This window comes from Pelodiscus sinensis, chromosome 5, assembly GCF_052426305.1.
Source record: "Pelodiscus sinensis isolate ZL-2025 chromosome 5, ASM5242630v1, whole genome shotgun sequence".
NCBI lineage: Eukaryota > Metazoa > Chordata > Testudines > Trionychidae > Pelodiscus > Pelodiscus sinensis.
This window is the reverse complement of record NC_143056.1, coordinates 82,582,493-82,606,759: the sequence shown is the minus strand read 5'-3', so window position 1 is coordinate 82,606,759 and position 24,267 is coordinate 82,582,493. Positions and strand designations below refer to the sequence as shown.

At 48.6% G+C, this 24,267-nt stretch overlaps 2 protein-coding genes across 8 annotated transcripts in view; one reads left to right on the top strand and one right to left on the bottom strand.

The window, feature by feature from the left end:
- Nucleotides 1-16,263, bottom strand: part of LARGE2 (LARGE xylosyl- and glucuronyltransferase 2) — a 68,307-nt gene extending 52,044 nt beyond the window's left edge. Inside the window, exons 1-3 of one of the 6 annotated variants that reach the window (XM_075927561.2) lie at nt 16,248-16,263; nt 5,619-5,795; nt 3,188-3,278 (exon numbers count right to left, since the gene is read on the bottom strand). The gene's annotated coding sequence lies outside the window, so the exon portion shown is untranslated. Of the gene's footprint in view, nt 1-3,187; nt 3,279-5,618; nt 5,796-10,535; nt 10,695-16,247 lie in introns of those variants that run through there. The other 5 variants (XM_075927558.2, XM_075927564.2, XM_014574264.4 and 2 more) reach the window with 5 other exon arrangements.
- A 223-nt stretch (nt 16,264-16,486) lies between these two features.
- Nucleotides 16,487-24,141, top strand: PEX16 (peroxisomal biogenesis factor 16). 2 transcript variants are annotated; one of them, XM_006124504.5, is made up of 11 exons: nt 16,489-16,708; nt 17,313-17,348; nt 18,126-18,202; nt 19,140-19,273; nt 19,691-19,794; nt 20,425-20,505; nt 21,019-21,171; nt 21,498-21,570; nt 21,963-22,082; nt 22,740-22,804; nt 23,759-24,141. In XM_006124504.5, the coding sequence occupies exons 1-11, from the start codon at nt 16,579-16,581 to the stop codon at nt 23,815-23,817; spliced, it is 1,032 nt and encodes a 343-aa protein (XP_006124566.1). In that variant the 5' UTR covers nt 16,489-16,578; the 3' UTR covers nt 23,818-24,141. The 2 variants fall into 2 exon arrangements, with proteins under 2 accessions (XP_014429748.1, XP_006124566.1); XM_014574262.4 differs by lacking the exon at nt 20,425-20,505 and having other exon boundaries at nt 16,487-16,708.
- The last annotated feature ends 126 nt before the right edge of the window (nt 24,142-24,267 follow it).

Sequence of the window (24,267 nt, the reverse complement as noted above, 5' to 3'; positions counted from 1 at the left end):
GATGAGAAGAGGCCTCTTGGAGAAGAGGCCTCTTATCGAGCCCAGTCCTGTTATCACAGGTAACCCCATCATATAATCCAGAGGTGGGCAAAATGCAGTCTGCCCTGAGTTGGTACTCATGCTCTCAAGTCCCTCCAGGCAGCATTACAGCTAAGCTAAAGCATTATTCCATCAACCTAGCACTGTCTGTACCAGGGATTAGATCAGTTTAACTGCGTCACTCAGGAGTGTTAGTTTTTTACACTTCTGAGACACAGCTATGCAGATGTAACTTTTCAGTCTAGAACAACCCATAGGGAGACATAGGCCCTGCCTTGGAGAGGTTTGCAATCTATAGATAAAGGGTGGGAAGAGAGGCACAAAGGGGCAGTGACTTGTCCAACATCAACCAGCGCTAGGTCAGCATTAGAGCCAGATCTCCAGTCCCTAGGCCAGTGTTCTGCTAACTAGACCCCTATCATGGGGAATTTGACCCTATGCTCAGGAGATTCTGGCTTCTAACTTGGCTGGTAGGTTAATTCCTCTGCAACACTAGCTTTGACTGTGATAACTGTGAAGAGCAGCCATGTCTTCCCTTTTTACTACACATATGCTCTTGATGCCCAAAGGAGGCAGCACAGACTACTAGCACCAAGGCTGGCTCCAGCCTCCCATACTGCACTGTGTCTGTGGCAGAACCCCAGGGACATGAGAGAGAGAAGATTCTGCCTTCCACTTTCTATTACTGACATTTCTGAGGAGAAGGGATTTTATTTTCCATATGAAGCCCAAGGTTTATTTGGGTGGCCTGAATTTACTGCTAGCCTGTGGAGGAGGAGAGGGGGAGGGAGAGGCAGGACTGATCCAAACACCTTGCCCCCTGCAGCTCACATCTGCCTCCAATCTAACCAGGGTTAGATTGGAGGTGCCCAAAGCAGGTGAGTAGTTTAAAAAGAGTGCAGTACCTGATTCTGGGACACAAGAGAGTCTGCATACTCCATAAAGACACCATAATAGAGGCCCAACTTAAATGTATACCCCAAATTAAAAAACATAGCAATAAACCTAAAAAAAGAGACCCCGTGGCTTAACCACCATGTAAAAGAAGCAGTGACGGTCAAAAAGGCATCTTTTAAGAAGTGAAAGTCCAATCCTAGTGAGATAAATAGAAAGGAACATAAACACTGTCAAATCAAGTGTAAAAATGTAATAAGAAAAGCAAAAAAGGACTTTGAGGAACAGCTAGCCAAAAACTCAAAAAGAAATAACAAAATGGTTTTTAAGTACATTAGAAGCAGGAAGCCTGCTAAAAAACCCGTGGGTCCCCTAGACAATCGAGATATAAAAGGAGCAATCAAAGATGATAAAGCCATTGCAGAGAAACAAAATGACTTCTTTGCTTCAGTCTTCATGGCTAAGGACATTAGGGAGATTGCCAAATCTGCACCGTCCTTTGTGGGTGATGAATCTGAGGAACTGTCCTGGATTGAAGTGTCATTAGAGGAGGTTTTGGAACAAATAGAAAAACTTAATGTTAACAAATCTCCGGGACCGGATGGCATTCATCCAAGGGTTCTAAGAGAACTCATATGGGAAACTGCTGAACTATTATCTGTGGTTTGTTACCTATCCTTTAAATCGGCTTCCGTACGTAATGACTGGAAGGTAGCCAACGTGACACCAATATTTAAAAAGGGCTCTAGAGGCAATCCTGGCAATTACAGACCGGTAAGTCTAACTTCAGTACCGGGCAAATTAGTCGAAACAATAGAAAAGAATAAAATTGTGAGGCACGTAGAAGAATATAATTTGTTGGACAAAAGTCAACATGGTTGAAATCATGTCTTATACTAATCTATTAGAGTTCTTTGAAGGGGTTAACAAACATGCAGACAAGGGGGATCCAGTAGATATAGTATACTTAGATTTTCAGAAAGCCTTTGACGAGGTCCCTCACCAAAGGAACTTGTGTAAATTACATGGCCATGGGATAAGAGGAAAGGTCCTTTCTTGGATTGAGAACTGGTTAAAAGACAGGAAACAAAGGGTAGGAATAAATGGTAAATTTTCAGAATGGAGAGGGGTAACTAGTGGTGTCCCCCAAGGTTCAGTCCTGGGACTAATCCTTTTCAACTTATTCATAAATGATCTGGAGAAAGGGATAAGCAGTGAGATGGTAAAGTTTGCGGATGATACCAAACTGTTTAGGATAGTCAAGACAGAAGCAGACTGTGAGGGACTTCAAAAAGATCTCACCAAACTGAGTGAGGGACTCCAAAAAGATCTCACCAAACTGAATGATAGTTCTCTGAAAACTTCCACACAGTGTGCAGCGGTGGTCAAAAAGGCAAATAGGATTCTAGGAATTATTAAGAAAGGGATAGAAAATAAGACACAGAATATCTTACTGCCCCTGTATAAAACTATGGTACATCCACATCTTGAATACTGTGTACAGATGTGGTCTCCTCACCTCAAAAAAGATATTTTGGCGTTGGAAAGGGTTCAGAAAAGGGCAACTAAAATGATTAGGGGTTTGTAACGGGTCCCATATGAAGAGAGGTTAAAGCAACTGGGACTTTTCAGTTTAGAAAAGAGGAGATGGGGGGGATATGATAGAGGTATATAAAATCATGAGTGGTGTGGAGACGGCGGATAAAGAAAAGTTATTTATTAGTTCCCATAACAGAAGAACTAGAGGACACCAAATGAAATTAATGGGTAGCAGGTTTAAAACTAATAAAAGAAATTTCTTCACACAGCGTGTAGTCAACCTGTGGAACTCCTTGCCAGAGGAGGCTGTGAAGGCTAGGACTAAAACAGAGTTTAAAGAGAAGCTAGATAATGTCATGGAGATTAGGTCCATAAAAGGCTATTAGCCAGGGGATAGAAATGGTGTCCCTGGCCTCTGTTTGTCAGAGGCTGGAGAGGGATAGCAGGAGACAAATCACTTGATCATTGTCTTCGGTCCACCCTCTCTGGGGCACCTGGTGCTGGCGACTGTCGGCAGACAGGCTACCGGGCTAGATGGACCTTTGGTCTGACCCAGTACGGCCATTCTTATGGTCTTATGTTATGTTCTTATGGGTCATGCATTGCAGTGGAATATTCAGGGATGGGGTCTCTCCAGGAGAGATAAACAACATGGAGGGGAGATGAGCATTATATAAAGGTTATAAATTAAGCTGTAAACATGCAAAGGACTTACTGGCCATGATAGTAGCGTTCTGGCTCAAGCTCACTGCAGCCCAGCTGAACGGGATGGGTGATTTATACCTGTGCTGAGCCTATCAGATACCCTGTAAAATACAGCAGGGGGAAACATGCTCACCTTGATGAAATATTTTGACTGGAAAGGCATTGCACCATGGAGCAGGGCAAGGGCAATGCCTCTGTATAATGCACCTGAATATGAAAATCCATCTGGACTCCTCTATGCCAAGATCATCAAGCAGAAGTAAATCACAGAAAACTACCTTGCCCTACAAGCCCCCCCAGGGAATTAAAAGTACAAACACTCCACATTTGTGTGGGTTATCAGGATCATCCCCCTCTGATCAATGTGTGTAGGTTGGGAGTGGGTATAGAAATTGGGATATTCCTCTCTGACTCTGAACAGGGAACAGTCAGAAATGTGAGGAAATAAGTGAAGCTTTGGAGTTTGGTTAAGTAGCCTCTCTGGAGAGAGGGACCTGGTAAGAGAATGCAAATACCTGAAGGGCAGGAATGAATTCCAAGCAAGGAGAGGGATTAGTAACACCAAATCCACACATTTCATAGCCTAAGCACTTTAGAGCTCTCTAATTAAAGCCCAGAGAGGGCTGATTATTTGGGGGTTACATACAGGGCACAATGAGAAAGAAAGGGACAAAAGGAAAATATAGGCTGAGTCCCAGGAAAAAAAATCTTCCTAGAGACTGACAGTTAGGAATAGATGGGTAAGAATGTGTTTTACACTGTAGTGGCTGTGCCCTGTGCTGGGACTTTCATGGTTTTTAATTTCTCCTGGCAGATTAATACTGAGGCTGTGAATAGAGGTCAGAAGAGATCAAGAGACAACATGGGGGAGGGAAGTTAAATGGGTTTGATGAGAATGCGAAGGGTGGGTTTCAACATCAACCAGAAAAGTGCTGAGTTCACTGTGAAGGGAGCCTGACCCAACATGCTGAAATCTCCTGCCTCACAGGAAAGTCTGACCTTGATTATCAGCTGGTGAACCATCAAAGCTGTGCCCCCCAAACCAGGTTAGTCTTCTCCCCACAGACCAAGTTGCACAAAAGACCTCTGTACGGAGTTCTTATCGGGCTCAGTGTGGGGAGGAGCTAGAAAGTCCTGTTGCTGAATATCCTGTACAGATTCTAGGAGCTGTCTGAGGTCCACATTGGGTTCATTAGGGGCTGGCTGGCAGGAGCAGCACTTTGCTGGGGAAGGTAATGAGGGAAGCACCTCAGCACAGCTCATGTTAAAAATAAACAAGTAAAAATAGCAGCCCACTTATATTTGAGATTCATTTGGGTCCCCATGCCATAGTGTCCCTGCTGGGGAAGAAAGACCCCAGCGCTCCCTGTCTCAGCCTCCTCATACTGGTGTGGGTATTTTAGTAGACAGTACTGCAGCCTGGCCATTTAGACTAGAGTTATCTGGGTTATGAGATCAGGAGTGGAAGGAATAGCCTCAGACACAGCAGACACCCAGGGCAGGCAGCAGTTTCAGAGGAACATGACCAAGGCAGCAGGTGAATCACGAAAAGAGCCAGCAGCAGAGCTAGGAAAAGTATGCAGGAGCCCTGCTCAGGCTAGAGGCAGGGGAAAGGCACTGCCCTCTGCAGTGAAGTGTGCTGGCCTTAGCTTTGCCCCATAAGATCTGGCAGGGGGAGGGGTATCAGGGACAGCCTGTCATTCACTTCCCCCACTCCTATTCTTAGATCTTTTCTTCTCCCATTTCCTTTGTTTCAATCTTCAATGAACAGGAAGAAAAGGGAAGGAGCCTTGACAAATCCAATCAAGGTTCAGACAAGCCAGGCCATGCACTAATGAGGGAAGCAACAGAGGAGAATGGTAGCCCCAAGAAATGCTTGGTGCACAGAGGAAGAGGGATTCATGCCAAACAGGCTAAAGGAGTGTGTCCCCAGTCTGACAAAAAGAATTGCTCTGGGGTCCCTTCTGATCTAACCATTTGATTCCTCTATTCCTTTAATTCTCAAATGAAATAGCCCAGATCTCTCTGTCAATGTGTCCATCTGAGCTTGGAATGTACTGATCAAAGGCTCTCTGGAAACAAGAGGATTTGAGAAGGGGAATCTCTAAATGTGCAGAAAAGGGGCATCACTTTGTAACAGATGCACAGGAAGGATCCTTTGCTAACTCGGGTAGACAAAGAGGAGGAATGTTCTTCCTGGCAGGTACTATGGGAGGCTAACAGGAATCTCGGGACTGTCTCGTGCCCAGTGATGAGGAGTGGTGCCTAACAGTATGTGATTGGAGTAGTGTGTGCCATTAAACAGAGAGGGGGCCAACAATCCCAATGCCCGTTGCCAGTTTATCTTCTAGCCTAAATGTACTAGTCTGGGCATGAAGAGCCTGGAACAACAGGAGACTGAGTTTCTTTAACATATCTGCAAGAGGAGCAAGAAAACCAACCTTTGGAGGATGCTGAGCTGACGGGCTATCAGGGACCCTGGCAGCAGCTGGCTCCTGCACTGCAGATCCGGTGGTAACACATTGGTTGAAGAGAAGCTTCCCCAGTTACAGGTTCATGGCTTCTGCAGGCAGAGAGCACAGGTTCCAGCTAGATGTGGAGTCAACCCATTTCACCACCTGAAAACCCAAAAGACAAGAACTCCTAGTCACTGAATTATGAGATTATAAAACAAAGGAGGAGTGGGAGAGAGATCAAGGGCCATATCCAAGAAGAGCCCCAGAGGTGAGAGGGGTGAGATACCTTAGTGTGAAGTCATCCTGAGAGGAGCCCTGAGGCACATGCTGCACTGTCACCAGCCCAGTCTCTATGAATCCCCTCAGGAGGACTGCTCACTTGAGTAAAGTCTCCAAATTTGGGCATTAGGCCACTACAGTAAATAGTCTCAGACCTTCAATTGAGTGCTGCCCACTAGGGCTCACGTACTGCACCTGGGCGAAGTGTTATCCCTTCAGGATCCTTTATCTCTCTTATCAAACCAATCTTTACCTAACTCTCAATTAGTCACCCACATTTGGTCTCCCAAGACTGCTGGTCTAAAGGTTGAGGCTGTAATGAAGCAGCATGGCCCTGTGTACAGAGCATTAAGGTGGAACCAGGACTCCTGGGTTCTGTTCTTTACTCTGCCACTGGCTCTATGAGCCCTTGAGAAAATCCCTTCTGTTATCAGTGCATCTGTTTCCCCATCCATAACATGGGAATGAGGAAAGTTCTCCCACCTCAGTGAAGTGCTTTGATCTCTATACAGTAACTGCGAAGTGTACTATGTCAAACTGGATGGACCAGAAACTTGGAGATACAAGAGTGTAATTCAGACAGCTGTTGCCTCTTGTGAGTTTTCCCTAGAGCAGGACTCCCTGGCTTCTCTTCATACAGTGTGTACATAAGGAATGGACAGAAAGAAAGTTGAACATTTGTTTAATCAAATGCCCAGTGAGCATCCCAAATTAACAACCTGAGCCTCAGTGACACACATGAGAAAGTGAGGAGTATCTATTAAAAACATTCCAATATTAAGCAGCAGTAGGGCAGAAGTAGATGGAGGGAGGAGTCATAACATTCTTGGGATGAAGCCAGCACTAGTTCCTTAATAGGTCTCCCATGTCCCCCAAGTTCTCATTCGACAGTACCTCCCCATCCCCCATGGCTCCTAAGTCACACACATTCATTTACTTAGTCCTAGAGACACACGCTAGGACAGAAGAGAAAATGAGCTGCCACATGTAAACCTCAGTTACATAGCAGCATGGATGGATAGACAGTGTGACATGAAAGATGGCATATCTCCTCTCCAAGCCACAGACTGTTGCCTACCCTAGCCTCTTTCTTGGGGACAAGTGCAGAGCTCTGACCTCCAGCTGTACTCTATGATTCCCAAGGGCAAACATCTCCTTTCAGACTCCTTTACCCTCTGACATCTCACACTAGATTATCACAAAATGCATTCATACCAGGTTCCAAAATCAGGAGAACATATTTACTACAGGCAGTCCCCGACTTACGCGGATCTGACTTATGTCGGATCCGCAGTTACGAACGGGGCTTTTCTCGCCCCGGAGGACACGGACTGCGGGACCTCGCGGTCCCGCCGCCTGTGTACTCTGGGGTGAGAAAAGCTGCTCCGCGTCTCCCTGGTCTGCAGACCAGGAAGATGCAGAGCAAAGCTGCGGAGGGGCTCGGGCAGCCAGGCAGCCCAGGTGTACAGATAGTTCGGAATAACTACGTAGTTCGAACTATCTAGCCCGTGCCGCGTGTAGCCGCGCGGCACGGGGTTCGCACTAGCCGGCTTTTAAAAATGGCGGAGCCGGCTTTATGCTAATGAAGCCCGGGAAATTCATATCCCGGGCTTCATTAGCAAGTTCGGTATGCATACATTACCCTGCTAGTTCGAACTAGCGGGGTAGTGTAGACATACCCAGACACAGTACTTTTCAGTTTTCTTATCACTGAGGCTTTGGGCCCTCCTGATGTCAAAAGCCCTTGCAGTGAGCCAGAGAAGATCCTACCTTCAATATCCAACCCTATTCTTAATCTTCCAGATAAGAATTCAGAGTGAATTCAAGATCAGTTAATAAAGTTGTGGTGTAACTGTGACAACTCTGCTGTAAGGATTCCTGCTGGCACAGCTGCAGCAGTGAAGCCAGGAGGAGAAGGAATGTTCCTACAGCTGAAATTTTTCTTACCAGACCAGGAGAAGTATCTCCCACAGAGTTGGGGGGGGGGAGGGATTTACAGGAAGGAAAAGGTCTCCATGTCAGCAGAGCTGATCCTGAGTTAATGAAGTTGGAAGCCTTGTCAGACTAATTTTTCTGCTCTTCAGGAGATGCAAGGCTTGACCACCTTCCCTGAACAAACTCTAGGCTCATTATAAAAAAAGACCTACACAGAAAGAACATCCCTTTTGTACCCTTTGGGCTTTCTTTACCAAGCACAGAATTTCTGTAAATATTTAACCTGAACAGGTTACTTATTTGTACATAATAAATTCACGTCTCATCTTCCCTGCTTCTTCTAAAAGACTGGAAAACTAACAATACTATGCAAAAGAAAGCAGACAGAGAGAACAGACTGTGGAACTTAGATTTTGGGTTTGTTTTCCTTAACAGTTAGAAAAGAAAACTTTCACTGGTGAAGAGTCAAACACCTCCCTCCGTCCTCTTCAGTCAAGAGCTGGAAAAGGCTATTATTTCACCTTCACTCAGTCACCCATGGAGACCTCCAACAAAAACTATCACATTGTCACCAAGACTAAGCCTGGGAAAATAGACTAGTCTTACAGAATTTCAAGTTTCACCAAAGCCAGGTTTTGGCACCAGCCCTCTCCAGAATGCTGTTGGTTCATACACGTTGAATAATTGCATCTTTCATGCTATGAGGTGCAAAGAGAGGCATCTCCCAGGTCATGAGCTCCCCAACTTTATGGAATGAAATTAATTGTTCCCAGGTGAGGGTTGAGATCTGGCAGTGTGTGCAGAACTCAGGTGTAATACACACCTGTAATCTGCTTTAGCTGCAGCTTCCAGACTGTTTCAAGGTGTTGCACCCTGCAAAGCATGGTCAAAAGCCTAACTTTAGAAGGACAAAAGCCTGTATCACCCAAGCAAAGTCCAGATCTAAAAGGAAAGGGTGCAGTTATCTTGCCAAATGCCAGTGATAAGCAGCATACCGGCAGTCCCCGGGTTACGTACAAGATAGGGACTGTAGGTTTGTTAAGTTGAATTTGTATGTAAGTCGGAACTGGTACATATTGTAGGGGAACCTCTAGCCAAACATTTTTTTTAGTTTTGGATAGCATAGGGAAAGGTTAACTCCCCTCTAATGTTTGTTTTGCTGTCTGTTCCCCTGTTCAGAAGATTTCACATCTATTTCTGTCCCTGTGACAAACTCAGGACTAAGGGTGTGTCTAGACTACATGCCTCCTTCGACGGAGGCATGTAGATTAGCCAGATCGGAAGAGGGAAATGAAGCCGCGATTAAAATAATCGCGGCTTCATTTAAATTTAAATGGCCGCCCCGATCTGCCGATCAGCTGTTTGTCGGCAGATCGGGGGAGTCTGGACGCGATGCCCCGACAAAGAAGCCTTTCTTCATCGACACAGGTAAGCCTGGTTTGGCTTACCTGTGTCGATGAAGAAAGGCTTCTTTGTCGGGGCATCGCGTCCAGACTCCCCCGATCTGCCGACAAACAGCTGATCGGCAGATCGGGGCGGCCATTTAAATTTAAATGAAGCCGCGATTATTTTAATCGCGGCTTCATTTCCCTCTTCCGATCTGGCTAATCTACATGCCTCCGTCGAAGGAGGCATGTAGTCTAGACACACCCTAAAGGAGTAACTCATCAAATACCAAACAGCTCTGCACCATGCTTTGAGCTAATAGCTTTATTTCCACACACCACCCAGGGTTCTAGGAGGAGGGTCCTTTTTTTGCTAACACAATGAGGCCAGCACTTTGTTTGTTTTGGTGGAGTCTTTGTTTGCCCAGGGAGCCCAGCATGTATAGGGGGAGGAGGGGCGGAGAGGCTGCTTTTGTCTGCTGTTGGGCAGCCTGTTGCTCAGGGGAGGGGGCAGCCTGTTGCTGGCAGGGGGGGGAGGGGGGAGGCGTGCAGGATGCGAGGCCGCGGGGGGGGGGGGGCAGCGGGCGTGGGGAGGCACTTTTCCTCTGCCCGGCAGCTCTGCGGGATCCCTGTCCCTGTGGCCAGCTGCTGCAGGCAGAGGCCAGTTGGAGCCGGCCGAAGAGGAGGAGAAGGTGGATTCTAGGACCCAGGTGAGCGAGCCCCGGGGACGCTGCTGCGCTCCGGGAGCCGGGCATGTATAGAGGGGAGGAGGGGCAGAGAGGCTGCTTTTGTCTGTTCGGCAGCCTGTTGCTCAGGGGAGGGGGCAGCCTGTTGCTGGCAGGGGAGTGGGGGGGGGGGGCAGCGGGCGTGGGGAGGCACTTTTCCTCTGCCCGGCAGCTCTGCGGGACCCCAGTCGGAGCCGGCCCGAGGAGGAGGAGGATCCTAGGACCCAGGTGAGCGAGAGTTGCCTCACCCCGTTCGTATCTAGGGATCCCACGTAAGTCGGATCCACGTAAGTCGGGGACTGCCTGTACTTAGAAACTGCTATCACCTAGGTATCCAGGAGCAGATGGAAATCCAATAAGCACTGGGAATTAGAATCTTTCCCTTTGGCTTCGGAGAGGTGTCAAGCACAGCACAAAATACACACTTAGGGCTAGTACATGTAGAGCTATGCTATAGTATGTAATAGTCCCACATAGTATTTAGCTAGTATGTAATCTCCAAGCAGGCTAGAGAGGGCAGTAAACAGACAAGAAAGGGATTTATAATACATTGTGTTAATAAATTATGAAAATCTCACCGCTTTTTTCCCCTCTTGGAAAATCCCACGCCCCTGATTTTCCTGAATTGTCTTCTGCAGTCTTCTCTCAGACTGGAAGGTCCTCAGGGCAGGAATCCTCTCATACTAAGTTTGTAAAACAGACTGACTTTAATGTGAAGACAGTACAGTTTCCTATCTGCAGAACTGACCTATTCAATGTCAGTTATAACTTTAATTAGCAGGCTCTGTAAGGAAGTGTGTTCTGTAATTATCTCTGCAGCAACAGAGAGCTATCAATTAAGATAGAAACTTCAACTGTCCACCTGGAATAGAGAAGGGGAGCAGGAGAGTACAGGCCATGGAATAATTCAGATGAATAAAGAGTTGGATACTTGAAGGATCTCCCAGTGTAGTTAACATACAGTGAGGGAAGCCAATTGTGTTTTGGTTAATCGACGTTCTGATTATGCATTATCCATAGGGATCCTTAATACCATGAGACATCAAGGCAATAGAGAAAGGGACCTTTCCAGAGACATTTGGTAACAAACTGCTACTCCTAATTACAAAGGAGCAGCTCACATCAGCCTGTTAAAGAGTCCAAATACTCCAAACTGTTTACACAGGAACATAGCTGGGACCTGTGAGAAATTCACAGCCTGGTGGCACTGATGCTAGGTCAGGCGCCCTCCACTGGGGTAAGAAAGGAAAGGGGGACACAGCCAGGAAGGGTTTTAAGAAGGCAGCCAAAGCTTGGAAAGGACAAAGATATGACTAGTTTAGGACTGGCTGATCCTTGGCTAATAACCTGAAACCCCAAGCCATTGCTACTCATGCCCAATTGCTGGATTTCAAATGGCGCCATTCATTTCAGATCATAGAGAACCACCACAGCCTCTTGCCTGGAACTCTTTCATTAATTCAGACATATTTAGGACATTATAGAAAAGATTACAAATACATTGCTAATGATTCAGACAGAACACAGGCGCACTGGAATAAGCAGGGGACCAGAAATAAAAGGTGTTGCTTATACAAGCGATGTCAAATATCAGGAGCCAAATAATGATAGCGCCAGGTCTTAGATGGATTTCTGAAAAATACTTTCTGCATGAGGTAGATCCCACTACTCTGTAATTGTGCTCCACACATAAGAGGTTCTACTTAAACAAGCCACTGTTCTTAATCAAGAAGACATTAACCTCCCTGGCAATGTATCCTGTCCCAGTTAGAGACAGGAAGGGTAAGAGGCACCAGGACACTGGAGAAGTTAATTGAACATTTCCAAGCCATGACACCCAAGTCTTAGTCTGTGTTGTGTGATGGCTTGTGACAGTCTGCCTTGCTTCAGTTCTAATGCACCCTAACAGAACAAGGTATAGCATTTAGGCCAGCTGGGAAAGTCCCAGTTCATCTTGTGGAATATTCCAGCCTCACAGCATCCTCAGCCTGCTTTCGCCAAGCTTCCCTTCCCTTTCACTCACTTGGTCACTTACAGTGTGCACTCCCTGAAGTGGATCTAGAACTTTTGCCATGTTGCTCCCATTAACATTAAAGACAGGGTAGGTAGGATCACTTAAGAATCCGAATTATTAGATGCTACCCAGCACTGAAAGCCTGCCAAAGGGATACTTTTCAGACCTCAGAAGGACTGTTCAAGTTCTGAGAGGCTTGTTCAGATCACCGGAACTGCTGTTCAAAGCACTTCTGAATGCACATTCGTGGGCCTGGCTCAGATTGACTTCTTCATTTAGCTCTGGGTTAGCAAGTTGTCCATCAGACCACGCTCCCCATGAGATGCCACAATGAATGAGGCCTGACATTCTAGGAAGAGCTTGTATATCAAGGACTAAAGTACTCTCTGTATGTCTGTCTGTCTGTCTACAGATTACCTGGGGCTGGAAACAATTTATTCCAAAGGGTGTGGGATGAGCTCATAAAGAGGTGGATTAAATAAAGAACATCAGTCACATAGCAAGTAGCATACTTAAGCCAGGAAGGTGATCATTTCCTTCATACAAGAATTCAAAGCCCCTTTCTTTAGCCACCCATGAGAGTCAGTTTCCTAGTGTGGAGGGGTATGGGTTCCACATTACTTAACCAACTGAAAAGAGCACATGCTCAGGCCTCACAGGATACCATCCCACCTCTGCTAATATGCTAGAGGAGAGTGCCTCCTGCCTACTTATGGAGTTGGTACAATGTTTCTCCGCATGTTTCAAGTACGAAGGAGGAAATTCCTCCCAACAGAGACAGACCCTGAAAGTCTGGGTGCTGAATGATGTATTTCTATTAGCATTTAAATGCACATCTATATTTCACTACCTGAACACCACTGTCCAAAGCTCTCTAATGTTACACCTCCATAGCAAGTGCTGTAGAATTACACATGCCCAAGAGGTAGAATCTTCAGGCTCCTGGAATTTGTGCCACAATGTCAACTCATGCTTCTGGCCCAGGAGAAGCATTGATGGGGCAACGATAAGGTTCAGTGTCAAACTCTACAGGAGTCGGTCTCCCAAAAACAGTCTCATCTGGCAGATTCTAGCCAGATAGAGTGCAGGTTGCTGGCAACAGAGCAAGCTGGAGGCACTGAAAGGACAGAACACTGATTGGATTTGCACTCTCCTCCGTACTACCTAGTAATCACCTGACCCCTCAACTGCAGCCAAAGGCCTTCCAGTACCCTACAATGTCCATTACCCAATCTTAGCTTCAACAGTAAGTTGCTGAGAAGCCTGAACTTTGATTTGCATAATAGAACACTTCATCATGCCCCATGAAGTCCCATAAACCAAGAAAGTCAGGCATGGTAATCCCAACTGTTTTGAGCTGCAATGCCTATAGAGCTTTTACACTTTTCTATCTTCATTATGGAAGGACTAGGGGGCCAGATTGGCTAACATGTTGAATAACTTTCCAGAACACAGATGGAAGGGATGAAGGACAGAGGTGATTTAGGGAGCAGGAAGGTTTGTACCTTGCATGACTCTTCTGCCTGAGTGTTCCCCACTTAGTGACAGACTAGCATGTCTAGGAGAAGTCAGAAGATTCCAACCATCTGATTGAAGACAAGCTGCTGGGCAGCCTGATCCCAAGGACCTGGGCATTTCACTGAAAAATTGTCTCAGAAGCTCAGCTAGTCTGGAATGGACATTCAGGGCCAGACGGAAGCATGGGCGAGCCGGGCAGCTGCCCAGGGCACCAACCGATGAGGGGCGCCTGATGGCAGCTGTAAGGGGCGCACGGCGTCCCTTACAGCTGCCACAAGATGCTGCGTGCCCAGCTCCCGCAGCACCACCCCGCCCGCATCCCCACGGCGCTGCCCAGGAGCACCCTTCCCCCCATGGCTGCAGGGTCCTGCATGGCCTGGCGTGCACACCAGCAGCGCTGGCCAGGCCGGGCAGTACATGCACTGTGTGCCCCAGGGGCGGGCCCTGGGCTGCGCGCCAGCAGCCGTGACCGACCCACGCATGCACCGAGTGCCCCAGGAGGCGGGCCCGCGCACCCTAGGGGGAGGGGCCTGCGCTCCATGGGCGGGCCCACGCATGTGCACTGGGGCAGCACCGCGTGCCCGGGCCCAGGGTGCCAAAAGGGCTCGGGCCGGCCCTGTGGACATTGTGCTGGTTTGACTGCTGTTGCTGCAGGTCTCTGCAGTCAGGATCAGCACATTCCTGACATGAAGTCATGTTTAGCATCTCTCAAACATAAACTGAATTCTATTTCATGCACTTCTCTTCTGAGACTAGATGTTCCTTATGCTCAACAATACACCACCTCCCAATGATCTGTACGGCAGAACCCAGAGGAGCTGCTGCACATGAGAAACTGGGCCTAACTCAGATGATTAAGAGATGGAAAATGACTCTTTTATCCCATCTACTCTGAGCTAGAACAAGACTGTCTACTGATGTCTATTCTCCAGGACATTGTCCCAAACTAATTTTAAATATGCCCCCACAGTTGTACTTCTGTCTCTTAAATGCTATACTTTAAGGGGAATAGGAACTGCAACACATCACATATTCTCTAGCAAATGAGCCAACAGCAACACACTGAGAATTCCTAACCTTCTGTCTGGCCCATTGTGACCGGTCCATGCTTTCTTACCATAGTCACACAGCAACTGTCAGTTCAAAAGCAAGGGGATGAAAGGAAAAACCTTGCCAGGTCTGCAGGTGAGTCCCCCATGTAGACCAGGTCCCATAACATACCAGGGCCTGTTCTAGGACCTTGTGGGGAACCGGTGATGGTGCAGGGCACAGAGCCTTCAAAAAGAGTGTATAAAGGTACAAAAATTACAAACACCAATGTTATGAACTGACAGTGACAGACAAGCATCAGAGTAGCAGTGTCAACCACACACTTTATTGGAAACTAGAAATAAGCAATCAGGACCAAAACAAGATCAAATACCTTGCAGCACTATGTTAAACATAAAGTATTAAGAAAATAAAGGGAAAGTATTAAAAAGACTTGACAACATAAGGACATTGTTTGTGTTGCATTTAAATTAAAATGGTTAAAAGCAGCATTTTTCTTCTGCACAGTAAGAAACTTACACAGAACTTCTGCATTAAGTTAATGTTCAGTTACAAACTTTTGGAAGAACTACCATAAAAATCTTTTTCAGATTTACAATCGATCTCCATTCCCAAGGTGTTCATAATTCAGGTCTACTGTGTAGTATGGAGAATTCTTTGAGCCCCCAAAGTTTGAACACGAGGATTTTAGTTCTTTGATGTGAAATCTCACAGTTCCCCTGTGGAGTCAGATTTTAGCTGACACTTACACATCCATATTTCATTGTAAGGAATGGAATTAACTTTCCTGCTTTCATTTCAAACGTAGCAGAGGCACCTCCCAAATACCAGAGACTTGTGGATTTTGTTAGCGTAAATGGGGCTCTTCCTTTCCTTCCCCTCTCTGGTTATGAAGAGCAGCAGTCACATCGAACATTTGATGGTACAAATGCTTGACAATTTTTAATTGTATCCTTTGGTATATATGGTTGTGACTACTTTCTTCCACTATTTGATCTGAGGAAGTGGGTCTGGCCCACGAAAGCTCATCATCTAATAAACCATCTCGTTAGTCTTTAAAGTGCTACATTGTCCTGCATTTTGCTTTGACATTCCCAGGACATTCCAGCTAGTATCCCCTCCTTCTAGACACACTCAAAACCTCTTTGCCTTCCACCGGCACCGGCAGCTGGTTAGCCCATCAGCAGGGCTCACAGACCTAAATTAAGGTTCCCCGCAGAGTTGTAAGGGAGGTTTCATACTCATTCATCCCTCCCCCGGCTTAAAGGGAGTGGCCAGATCACACACCTTCAATCCCACCCCTGTTCTTCAGTCCCCTCCCTCTTGATTTCATGAAGTCTCTCCTACCATTTCAAACGCGCGTACTAACCCCCTACTGCCAAGCTGACTCCTTGTGCCTTTTACACTCGTCCTGCTCACACATCCAGGCTTTGTGAGTGTTTCGAGGCGCTGAAAAAGCGCCCGATGGCTGGTCCCCAGCGGAAGAGCCCTGCCGAGAGCTGCAGCGCAGCGACGGGAAGCGGGCGCCCCGACAGCGCCCTGCCACTCGAGGCCACAATAGCGCCGAGCGCTTCGTGACGCCGGCCAGCGGGTCTCCCCGGGGAAGGCAGGGAGAGAGCTCGGCCTGCGGCTCTGGCTCGCACCGGGCTCCGCGGAGTCCGTTAACTCAGCGCGCGCCGCTTCCCAACGGCGAGCGAACGAGACCCACCGACTCCGCTCAGGGCGGGCGCTGAGCAGCCACAAAGCAGAACTCAGCGCGACCGACGCACGCAAGCCTGAGTCCGGCGGACGCGGCTTTGACCGTTACCCCCCGACTCCTCCCGGCCCGCGCGCTCGCCCCCTCTCAGCCCTTTAAATCACCTGCCGCCGGCCGCTCCGCGCTCGATTCATTCTCCTCGCTCTGTTGCTCTGTGCTCGATTCGGGAGCCTTGGTGCGTGGCCTCGTTGCGCAGGACACCCGGCGCACCATAGCTCCCTACCCGGAAGTGCGCGCGGGGTAGAGGGTGGAAGCGGCGGCGGCGAGTCCCGGCCCCGGAGCCATGGCCGCCGCCGGGCCCGTGGGGAGACTACGGCGCCTGTGTCACCGATACCAGGAGTACGTCAGGCAGCACCCGGCCGCCACTGCGCAGCTGGAAGGCACCGTGCGGGGCCTCTCCTACCTGCTGCCAGGTACCGGGGCGGGGACCGCATCGCCACCAGCCTCACTCAAGCCCGCCCGAGCCGCTCAGTCCCGGAGGAGAAGGGCTTGTCCCTCGGCGCGTCGCACCTGCTGGGCGGCAGCTGCCAGCTCTGAGCGCGCGCGTGTGGTGGAGAAGTCCGGGAAGGTCCGTGCCCCAAGTGCAGCTCGGGCTGGGCTGGGTAGCCAAGTCTAAAACCCGGGATGCCTGGCTACAGTGTTTTGGCATATCGCTTTTGGCCCGTAAGAAAGGAAATGGCATCTGTCATCAGCCTGAAACACACCCACCTTCCCCCGCTGGACTTGTACAGAAATCGGAAGGTTTGAGAAAATAATAAAGCCTCCTTGCCAGAAGGAGAGAGAGAGCAATGGGAAGGGGAGGGAGTAACCTGATTTTTTTTCAGGGCTTGAGAGTATTAACCTCTGGGAGCCATGAGGGATGCTTCACACCTTTTTTTTTATTAAGCTAAGAATTCCCTATCCAGCATTCATTAAAGTAACTGTGTCTCTCTGAAGCAGTGATTATGGTGGCTTTTCAACAGCAAGACAGACCCTCCTCTAACATCCCTTTGTTTATTTCCTTTGTTTATTTCCCAGGTCGCTTTTCCGATTCCCACGAACTTTCTGAGCTTGGTACGTATGCTGGTGTATTGAAATATGGTACCAGAATTGTGCCATCTGCAACTGTGTTGTGCAGACTTTGGGGAGGGCAGGCTGAGCAGCATTGCACTAGGGAAAGAGATGCAGGTCCGAAATCAGAGTCCTGCTACTGCACAGCTAGGATTACTCACTGAGTTCTATGTGCTGCTCCCTAATGTTCTTACAAATGTCACTTCAGCTGGGGCAGTGTGAAATGAGGCATTCCCTTGGGTGTGATGGGAATGTTTGATTGTTTGCCAGCTGCTAGTCTGGACTCTCATGGAGCTCCCTATTTCATCTGATGCTAATCGCTGCTGTTTGGCTATTAGTTTTGTTAAATTTGTTAACTTTGCCTTCTTGAACCAAGCAGCAGATAAGCACTCTTTTCACTATCTTGTAGAAGCCTTGTGGTCCGGGGCTTTGTACCAGCCGTTGTTTGAATGAAACCAGACAAAATGGCTACATTACTCACTTGGAGTTGGCCAGAGACCCGGCCCCACAGCAAGCTCAGTCTGTCTCCCACGCTGACTGGGGTCATGTTCCTGGAACATGGTCCTTGGTCAAAACTCATCATTCTCTTAACTTTGCTCTTGGTAGCATTGCCTCTGTCAGCCATCAGGAATCTCTTCATCTCACCCATTCAGTCCCCTCCGTGAAAGATTTTCTTCCTGCGTTCTCGGCTTCAGCCATATCCGATGACTGTGTGGGAAAGGGTTCAGTCAGTTGTCTGCATTTCTTTCCCATGTGAATCATTATCTTCTCCTTTCCCAGTGTACTCTGCCTCCAATCTCCTGGTGCTGTTAAATGACTGGATTCTCCGAAAGGAGCTACAGAAGACCCTGCCTGTGGTAAGCCTCTTGTGTATAAGGGGAGGGGTTGGCACATACATTTCCTATGCTCATCTACAGAGGCTGTGTTTCCAGAAATATTTCTTTCAAAGTGACTGGGCCAGATTCCAGGCCTTGCGACAGCACCTTTATACTACTTCACTGTGGTGGCATAAAGGGGCTGGAGCAGTCCTCTGACTGTCTTGCATGTAGCCCTTAGCATGGGGGAGTGACCAGAGCACTCTGCACTTTGGCAATTCTGGGTGTGGAGAAGTCCCTAGGCAGCTCATGTAAGGTTGCCATAAATTAGAACAGCCTCTGAGTTATGGTCTGGACCACAGGAGCCACTGAGAAACCTAGAATCTGGGATGCACAAAAGAGACATAAAGCCTTCTTGGCCTTTCCCGTTTCTTGGCTGCATCTCCTGTGTGGTGTAACACAGAATCAGGCCCCTTGTGTCCGCCTTTATGCCAGTCTACATACAGTAAAACAAACAAAACATCTCAACTCTGACATGTAAGAGATTGAAAGAATCTCTGCATACCTCAAATTAGCCTTCAGCAATCACTGGTAGGGTTCCATTAGAAAGTCCTCTGCTCTGCCAACCTGCCTATTCTCTGGGCTTGGATGTGTCAGGCCCTGTGCTAGTTGGAGGATGCAAGTTTGTAGTCAGGATCACAGCTGTATAGAGAACAAGAATGGTGAACTCGGTGGGCCTAACTGGCTTTTCGCTGCTGAAGGCCAAATGTGAAATGAGAGTGATCTCAGCCAGTCCTCCTCATCTCTGGGCTACATAGTGCCTGAAAGTAAATCTGCCATTTACTCCCAGGAGTCCTCAACATATTCCTCCTTGGTTCACCCTGAAAGTAGAACTGGGCTGGACTTGCACCCCACGACACATGCCCAGAAACCTGCTGCCTCTCACTCTTCCCCCCCCCCCCCACTTTGTGTTTTGCAGTCACTACCCCAGCAGAAGTTGCTGACCTGGCTGAGTGTGCTCGAGTGTGTAGAAGTCTTTGCGGAAATGGGAGCTGCCAAGGTGTGGGGTGAGATGGGCCGATGGACCATCATCATCCTCATCCAGCTGGCTAAGTGAGTGCTCCAGGTAGATGGTAGGTGTGTGCAGTAGGGGCGGCATAGAGGGCTCATTGACACAGACTCACAAGTGAGATGTTATCTACTGAGCATCCGTCAGATTTGAGCTCATGGAAGAAGGTGGTGCAGGCATGTTCCATCAGGCTAGGCACATTTGGGGGTGCAAAGGACATTAGATTTCTTGCTGCTGCGAGTACTCACTTTTGTGGGACTCCTGGCTGTGGTACGGCAGGGTGAAGAAGGTAGAGCCAGTGATGAGGTGTGTTTATTCCTGTTGCCATGTGGCCCCATTCACTCAGTGCAAAACAGAGATTGTGTGTTCCCCATCCCCTATGGCTGCTGCCTCACCATGAAGCTGGGTTTCTGTAGTGTGTGCCTGATGCTTACAGCTCCTGGCTCGTCTGTATCCCATAGAGCCATCCTGCGCCTCTTGCTCCTGCTGTGGTACAAAACTGGCATCCAGACATCTCCTCCCATCATACCACTGGACAGGGAGCAGCAGCAGCTCCAGCCAGAAGGTGAGTCCATTATACTGGGATTGCCTCACAGTCTTGCTACTTACCAGACATTGGTAAGTTCAGACATTTTTGGGGAGCAGAGTGGAGTGAGTGTCTCGTTCCATTAGCCCTTGTTGAAAATCCCCATTAGCCAAGAGGTGTGGGCAGCAGGGAAGCTGTAAGAATTCCGTAAGGCAAGCCTCTTCAGTACCAGTCTTCTCCCCAGCATGCATCTACGCACTGTTTGGTTAACTTAGCAGCACTGCTCTCTTAGATTACCAGCCCTATAATAGGCCTAAGCCTTGAATAGCAAAGAGGACTGAAAGTCTGGCTAGAGTTGCATTAGCAGAGCTGGGGGGTAGGGAACCCATGACTGGAGTAGCAGGCTGCATATGTGGCCCTGTGCTTTCCTGCACTTTACTTGGCATTGCTTAGTGTTAGCAGTTTCATCGAAGCCAGACTTAACAGCTGAAACATGAAGGTGTCAGACTGAAAAGACTCAGGTTCGCTGGTCTTATGTAGTTAGTAATCTAGATGGAGGAGATGGGCCTGCAGTGAGAACTTTGTCCTGGTACACCTCAGAGCATGGTTCACAAAGAGCTACAAGGAAATTGCAGCCCTGATCTCACTGTGGTGCCTCTCTCTTGGCAGACAGGGAGGGCAGGTTAGCAGGGAAGGAACAGACATATGTCGGGAGGCGCTCCAGCCGTGTTATGAGGTCCCTCGAAAGCAGTAAGTACTTCCCCCGATCAGCTTGTGCCCTGGCATTGACCCCTGCACTTGCTGGTATTGCCTTGGGTCTGTGGCCAGGGTATAGATTCCTCTTGGAGTGTAACCAACGGGATCTAGCTGACGTACCCAAGAGGGTGCTGTTCCCATCTAGAGATGTGGATGGTTAACTGGTAAGCCTCACCCTTAATGAGCAATACTTATTGGTTCTGGTTAACAGATGAGGATGGAGCAGCTCCCCACCAGTCTTGGGCAGGGGGCTGCTCCGGGCCCAGGTATGTCACTGGCAGGTGCTTCTCCGGTCATCTGGAGCAGCCTTTGTCTGCAACTGGAGCTCCCTCTGTGCTGGCTGTAGCTGTCACCTTCTCCTTACTAGGGGAAAGCCAGAGCCACAGCCTCAGAGTTCTCCCATTCCAACCCTTCCCCTGGGTGTCACTGAAAGGCCAGCATTGGTGTGTTGGAGACTTGGGAAAGGCACAGTTTGCATTAGAAACCTTGTCTGCAACTCTGTTTCAGCCCCAGCCTTGGAATCCAGACACTGGGGTTCTCCCCAACAGAGGGAGGGAAAACAGAACCGAAGAGCAGAGGAGATGAACCAGGCTCCCACCCCTCTGGGGCTTCAGGAAATCATTGCAGAATCTATCTACATCACCCGGCCTCTGTTCCACTGTATCCTAATTTGACTTTAATTAGTGCCTGTGTGCCTTGTACCCAACCAGTGCATCACAGCATCAGTGCTCACCCTTCCATGCAGCTGGTCATGAATGAATCAGGCACAGGAGGGGCTCTAGCCAGGGTCCTTGTATGTGCTCAGCCATTTGGGCTAGAAGACTGGGTCATGCCAGCCTCTTTCATGGGGCCTTAAGCACTGACCTGTGAGAGTTCAGCAGCTGTTGCCTGGTGGGTCGTGGAGGGTTGCCTGCAGGATCCTTTTAGCCCACGCAGCTGCAACCAACCATGTCTGTTCTCTCCATTCCTTGACCCTTTGTTCCCAGTGTTGAGTTTAGGTGTGTGGGGCCAGAAATCATGGAAGCCCTGGCTCCTCTCCGGAATCTTGGACATCACAAGGTCAGTTGGAGGGAAGCCACCTGGAGCTTCAGCACTTGGGTTCCATTTGGATGTTTTGGGGATGAACTCGCAGGCCTGTTTGTCTCCATTTTCCCCATTTGATCCCACTAGTGCCCTGCTGTTCCCTGCTGCATAAGTGCTGCAGGCAGAAGCAAGGGGGTGGGCGTGCAGGTGCAGCTACAGGTGAGAACAGTCATTTGTGGTAGCAAGAAATCTATGCCTAGATTCTCAGGCTCCTGCCCTGCAGCACCTTTGCTCTGCACAATCCTCTGCTGGGTGTGTGTCCGTCCTTTCCTCTGAAGAGGAGCAGGGAAGCCTGCTGAGAGCAGTGAGGACTCAATGCTGCCCTGGCTGTAGATCTCTGAGTTAACTCCCTGTCCATGTCTTTCCAGCTTGAGTTTACTGAGTGATATGAAAGATCTGAATAAGCACGAGCGCTTGGAGCTGAGACGCCGAACCATCCTGCTGCTGTACTACCTGCTGAGATCTCCTTTTTATGACCGATACTCAGAGTAAGGTGCCCTGCTGGCTGTTTTCTGAATGTATCCTCTTTAAGGAACTAGTCCCCCAACAAGCTTTTTGATGAACAAGGTGTTTTAAGAACATAAGTGGCCATACTGCATCAGACCACCAGTCCACCTAGCCCAATATCCAATCTTCCAGAAGTGCCAGGTACTTCAAGGGAAAGAACAGACGAGTGATTTTAAGTGATCCACACCCTTTGTCCAGTCCCTGCTGGTAATGAGAGGTTAGGAGGACACACAGCAGGGGGTGGTGTCCCTGCCCATCATGGCTAATAGCCATTGGATGGACCTATTCTCCAGGAATTTACCCCATTATTTTTTGAACACAGTTATACTAAGGGGCTTTGGTGCCTCTCTCTAGGGTAATACTAGCTAGGATGCCAGAGTGGGCTCAAACTATTGAAGATCTCAAAAGTCTTTCACTCTGACCTACTTCACCTGCATCTCTGTAGTTTGCATTAAAATCCTGACATGGGCAGTTGTGGGGATCTGGCAGTGTGAGGCTGCAGGATATTTAGGAGCCGCAAAGCAGCGGAGCTGAGAGAAATCCAGTTTCCATTGCTGGAGGAAGAGTCCTCTCAATTTGGCAGACTGGGATGTGAGGTCATTGCACTGGACTCATCCACACTCTTTCTGTTCTCCCAGGGGCCAGATCCTCTTCCTCCTCCGCCTGCTGGCTGATTACGTACCAGGGCTTGGATTAATCACACGTAAGTAGGTAGCGGTAGTGGCTGCATTTCCACTCGAAGGGGCTGGAGCTGAGGGTGGGGTGAAAAAAAGCCCCTGGGATATTTGCCACCAGAACACCTACCATTAACACTCCTGTGCTGGTTTAAATCCAGACAGTAAGGAGTTAAATATTTTAGGGACTTAAGCTGCATGATTGTAATGGTTCAAATCCCCCCTGCAGCTAGAGCTGGCTGCATTTCAGTCCTGGGTTCCCTGCACAGCTTTGCCAGAGCACCTCAGTCCAGACCTCCAGTGCACTCTGCTGTGTGGGTCCTGCTCTGTTAATGCCTCTCTGTCCATCTTCACCCACCTCATAAGCACAGAGCTGTGCAAAACCCAGCCCAGCATGGTGACCCTCTCCAAACTGCTACCAGGACATTTAATCCATAGTAGTTTTGTATGGACCATAAATTAAAGAATGGAAACAGTCATACATTTCTGTAGCACCTCTTCCTGGGCACTGCACAAGTTCTCTTCTCCCACTCTTTGCTGAAACACAGCCTTGGCTACATGAGTTTAGTTAGGGACTGTCTTTGCAGCTGATCTTCAGTGCTGAGTTGGGTTACTTGCTGGGGTTGGGGCCCTCCTCTCCCACAGGTTTCTTGCTGTGGGTAGAAGCAGCCCTGGGGCAGAGAGAAAACTCAATTGCGGAGGTGTCCGGGCCTCATTTGTTGCCTCTGTTGTCCAAATTTTAAGGCCTGTTATGGGTCATGTGAGTTTTGTCCTGCTCTGCTCCTGGTGGGTACATTGAAACCACCACTTACCACGGCTCAGTTGGAGATTTTCCTTGGGGAAGAGCTGGGAATGGCATAATGGGCGGCTGTGGGCTGGGATTGACAGGCATCAGTAGAAGTGCGTGTGGGAAATTAATGCTCAAGTGGACAGCTGTTGTTCCCCACTCTGGCTCACCTGGTTCCTCTGTTCTCTCATTTCAGGACCAATGATGAATTACCTGCCAGCTTGGCAGAAAATCTATTTCTATAACTGGGGCTGATGGGGAAGTGGCCCTTTGCTGCTGTGACAGGTGCTGGCTCAGAGTGGCAACGGGATGTCTCTGTGGAGGGCGAACTGGCCGGAGGGATGTTTCTGTCGTATCTATTTTCAGTTAAACCATTGATAAGAGACTCCCATTCTCTGGAGGCGGAGGTTATAACTTTTTTACTTAGCTAGCTGTGAACAATGGACACTGTGGGGGTCAGAGACCTTGCCACCCTGACATGTATTATACCGCGGCTTCAGTGCTGGTCCAGGCCCTTTTTTATAAGCACTTGGGTTTTGTATGGCTACGCAGTAATAAAGGCTGGCAGTGGCACCAGTGCATTGGGGACTAGCTGTCTGCTTTGCCTCTAAGCGCTGGGATTTGCCCTGCACTGTACCTCTTCCTCCTTGTCCAAACTACAGGAGGCCTCTTCCTGCTAAGGAAGCTGGCTGTGCTGAAGAGGAA

Coding starts and splice junctions, on each gene's coding strand:
- PEX16 (XM_006124504.5), top strand. CDS start 16,579: ATGGCCGCCGCCGGGCCCGTGGGGAGACTACGGCGCCTGTGTCACCGA. Junction 20,506..21,018: donor TATGAGGTCCCTCGAAAGCA/GTAAGTACTTCC, acceptor ACTCTGTTTCAG/CCCCAGCCTTGGAATCCAGA. Junction 21,571..21,962: donor GGAATCTTGGACATCACAAG/GTCAGTTGGAGG, acceptor ATGTCTTTCCAG/CTTGAGTTTACTGAGTGATA.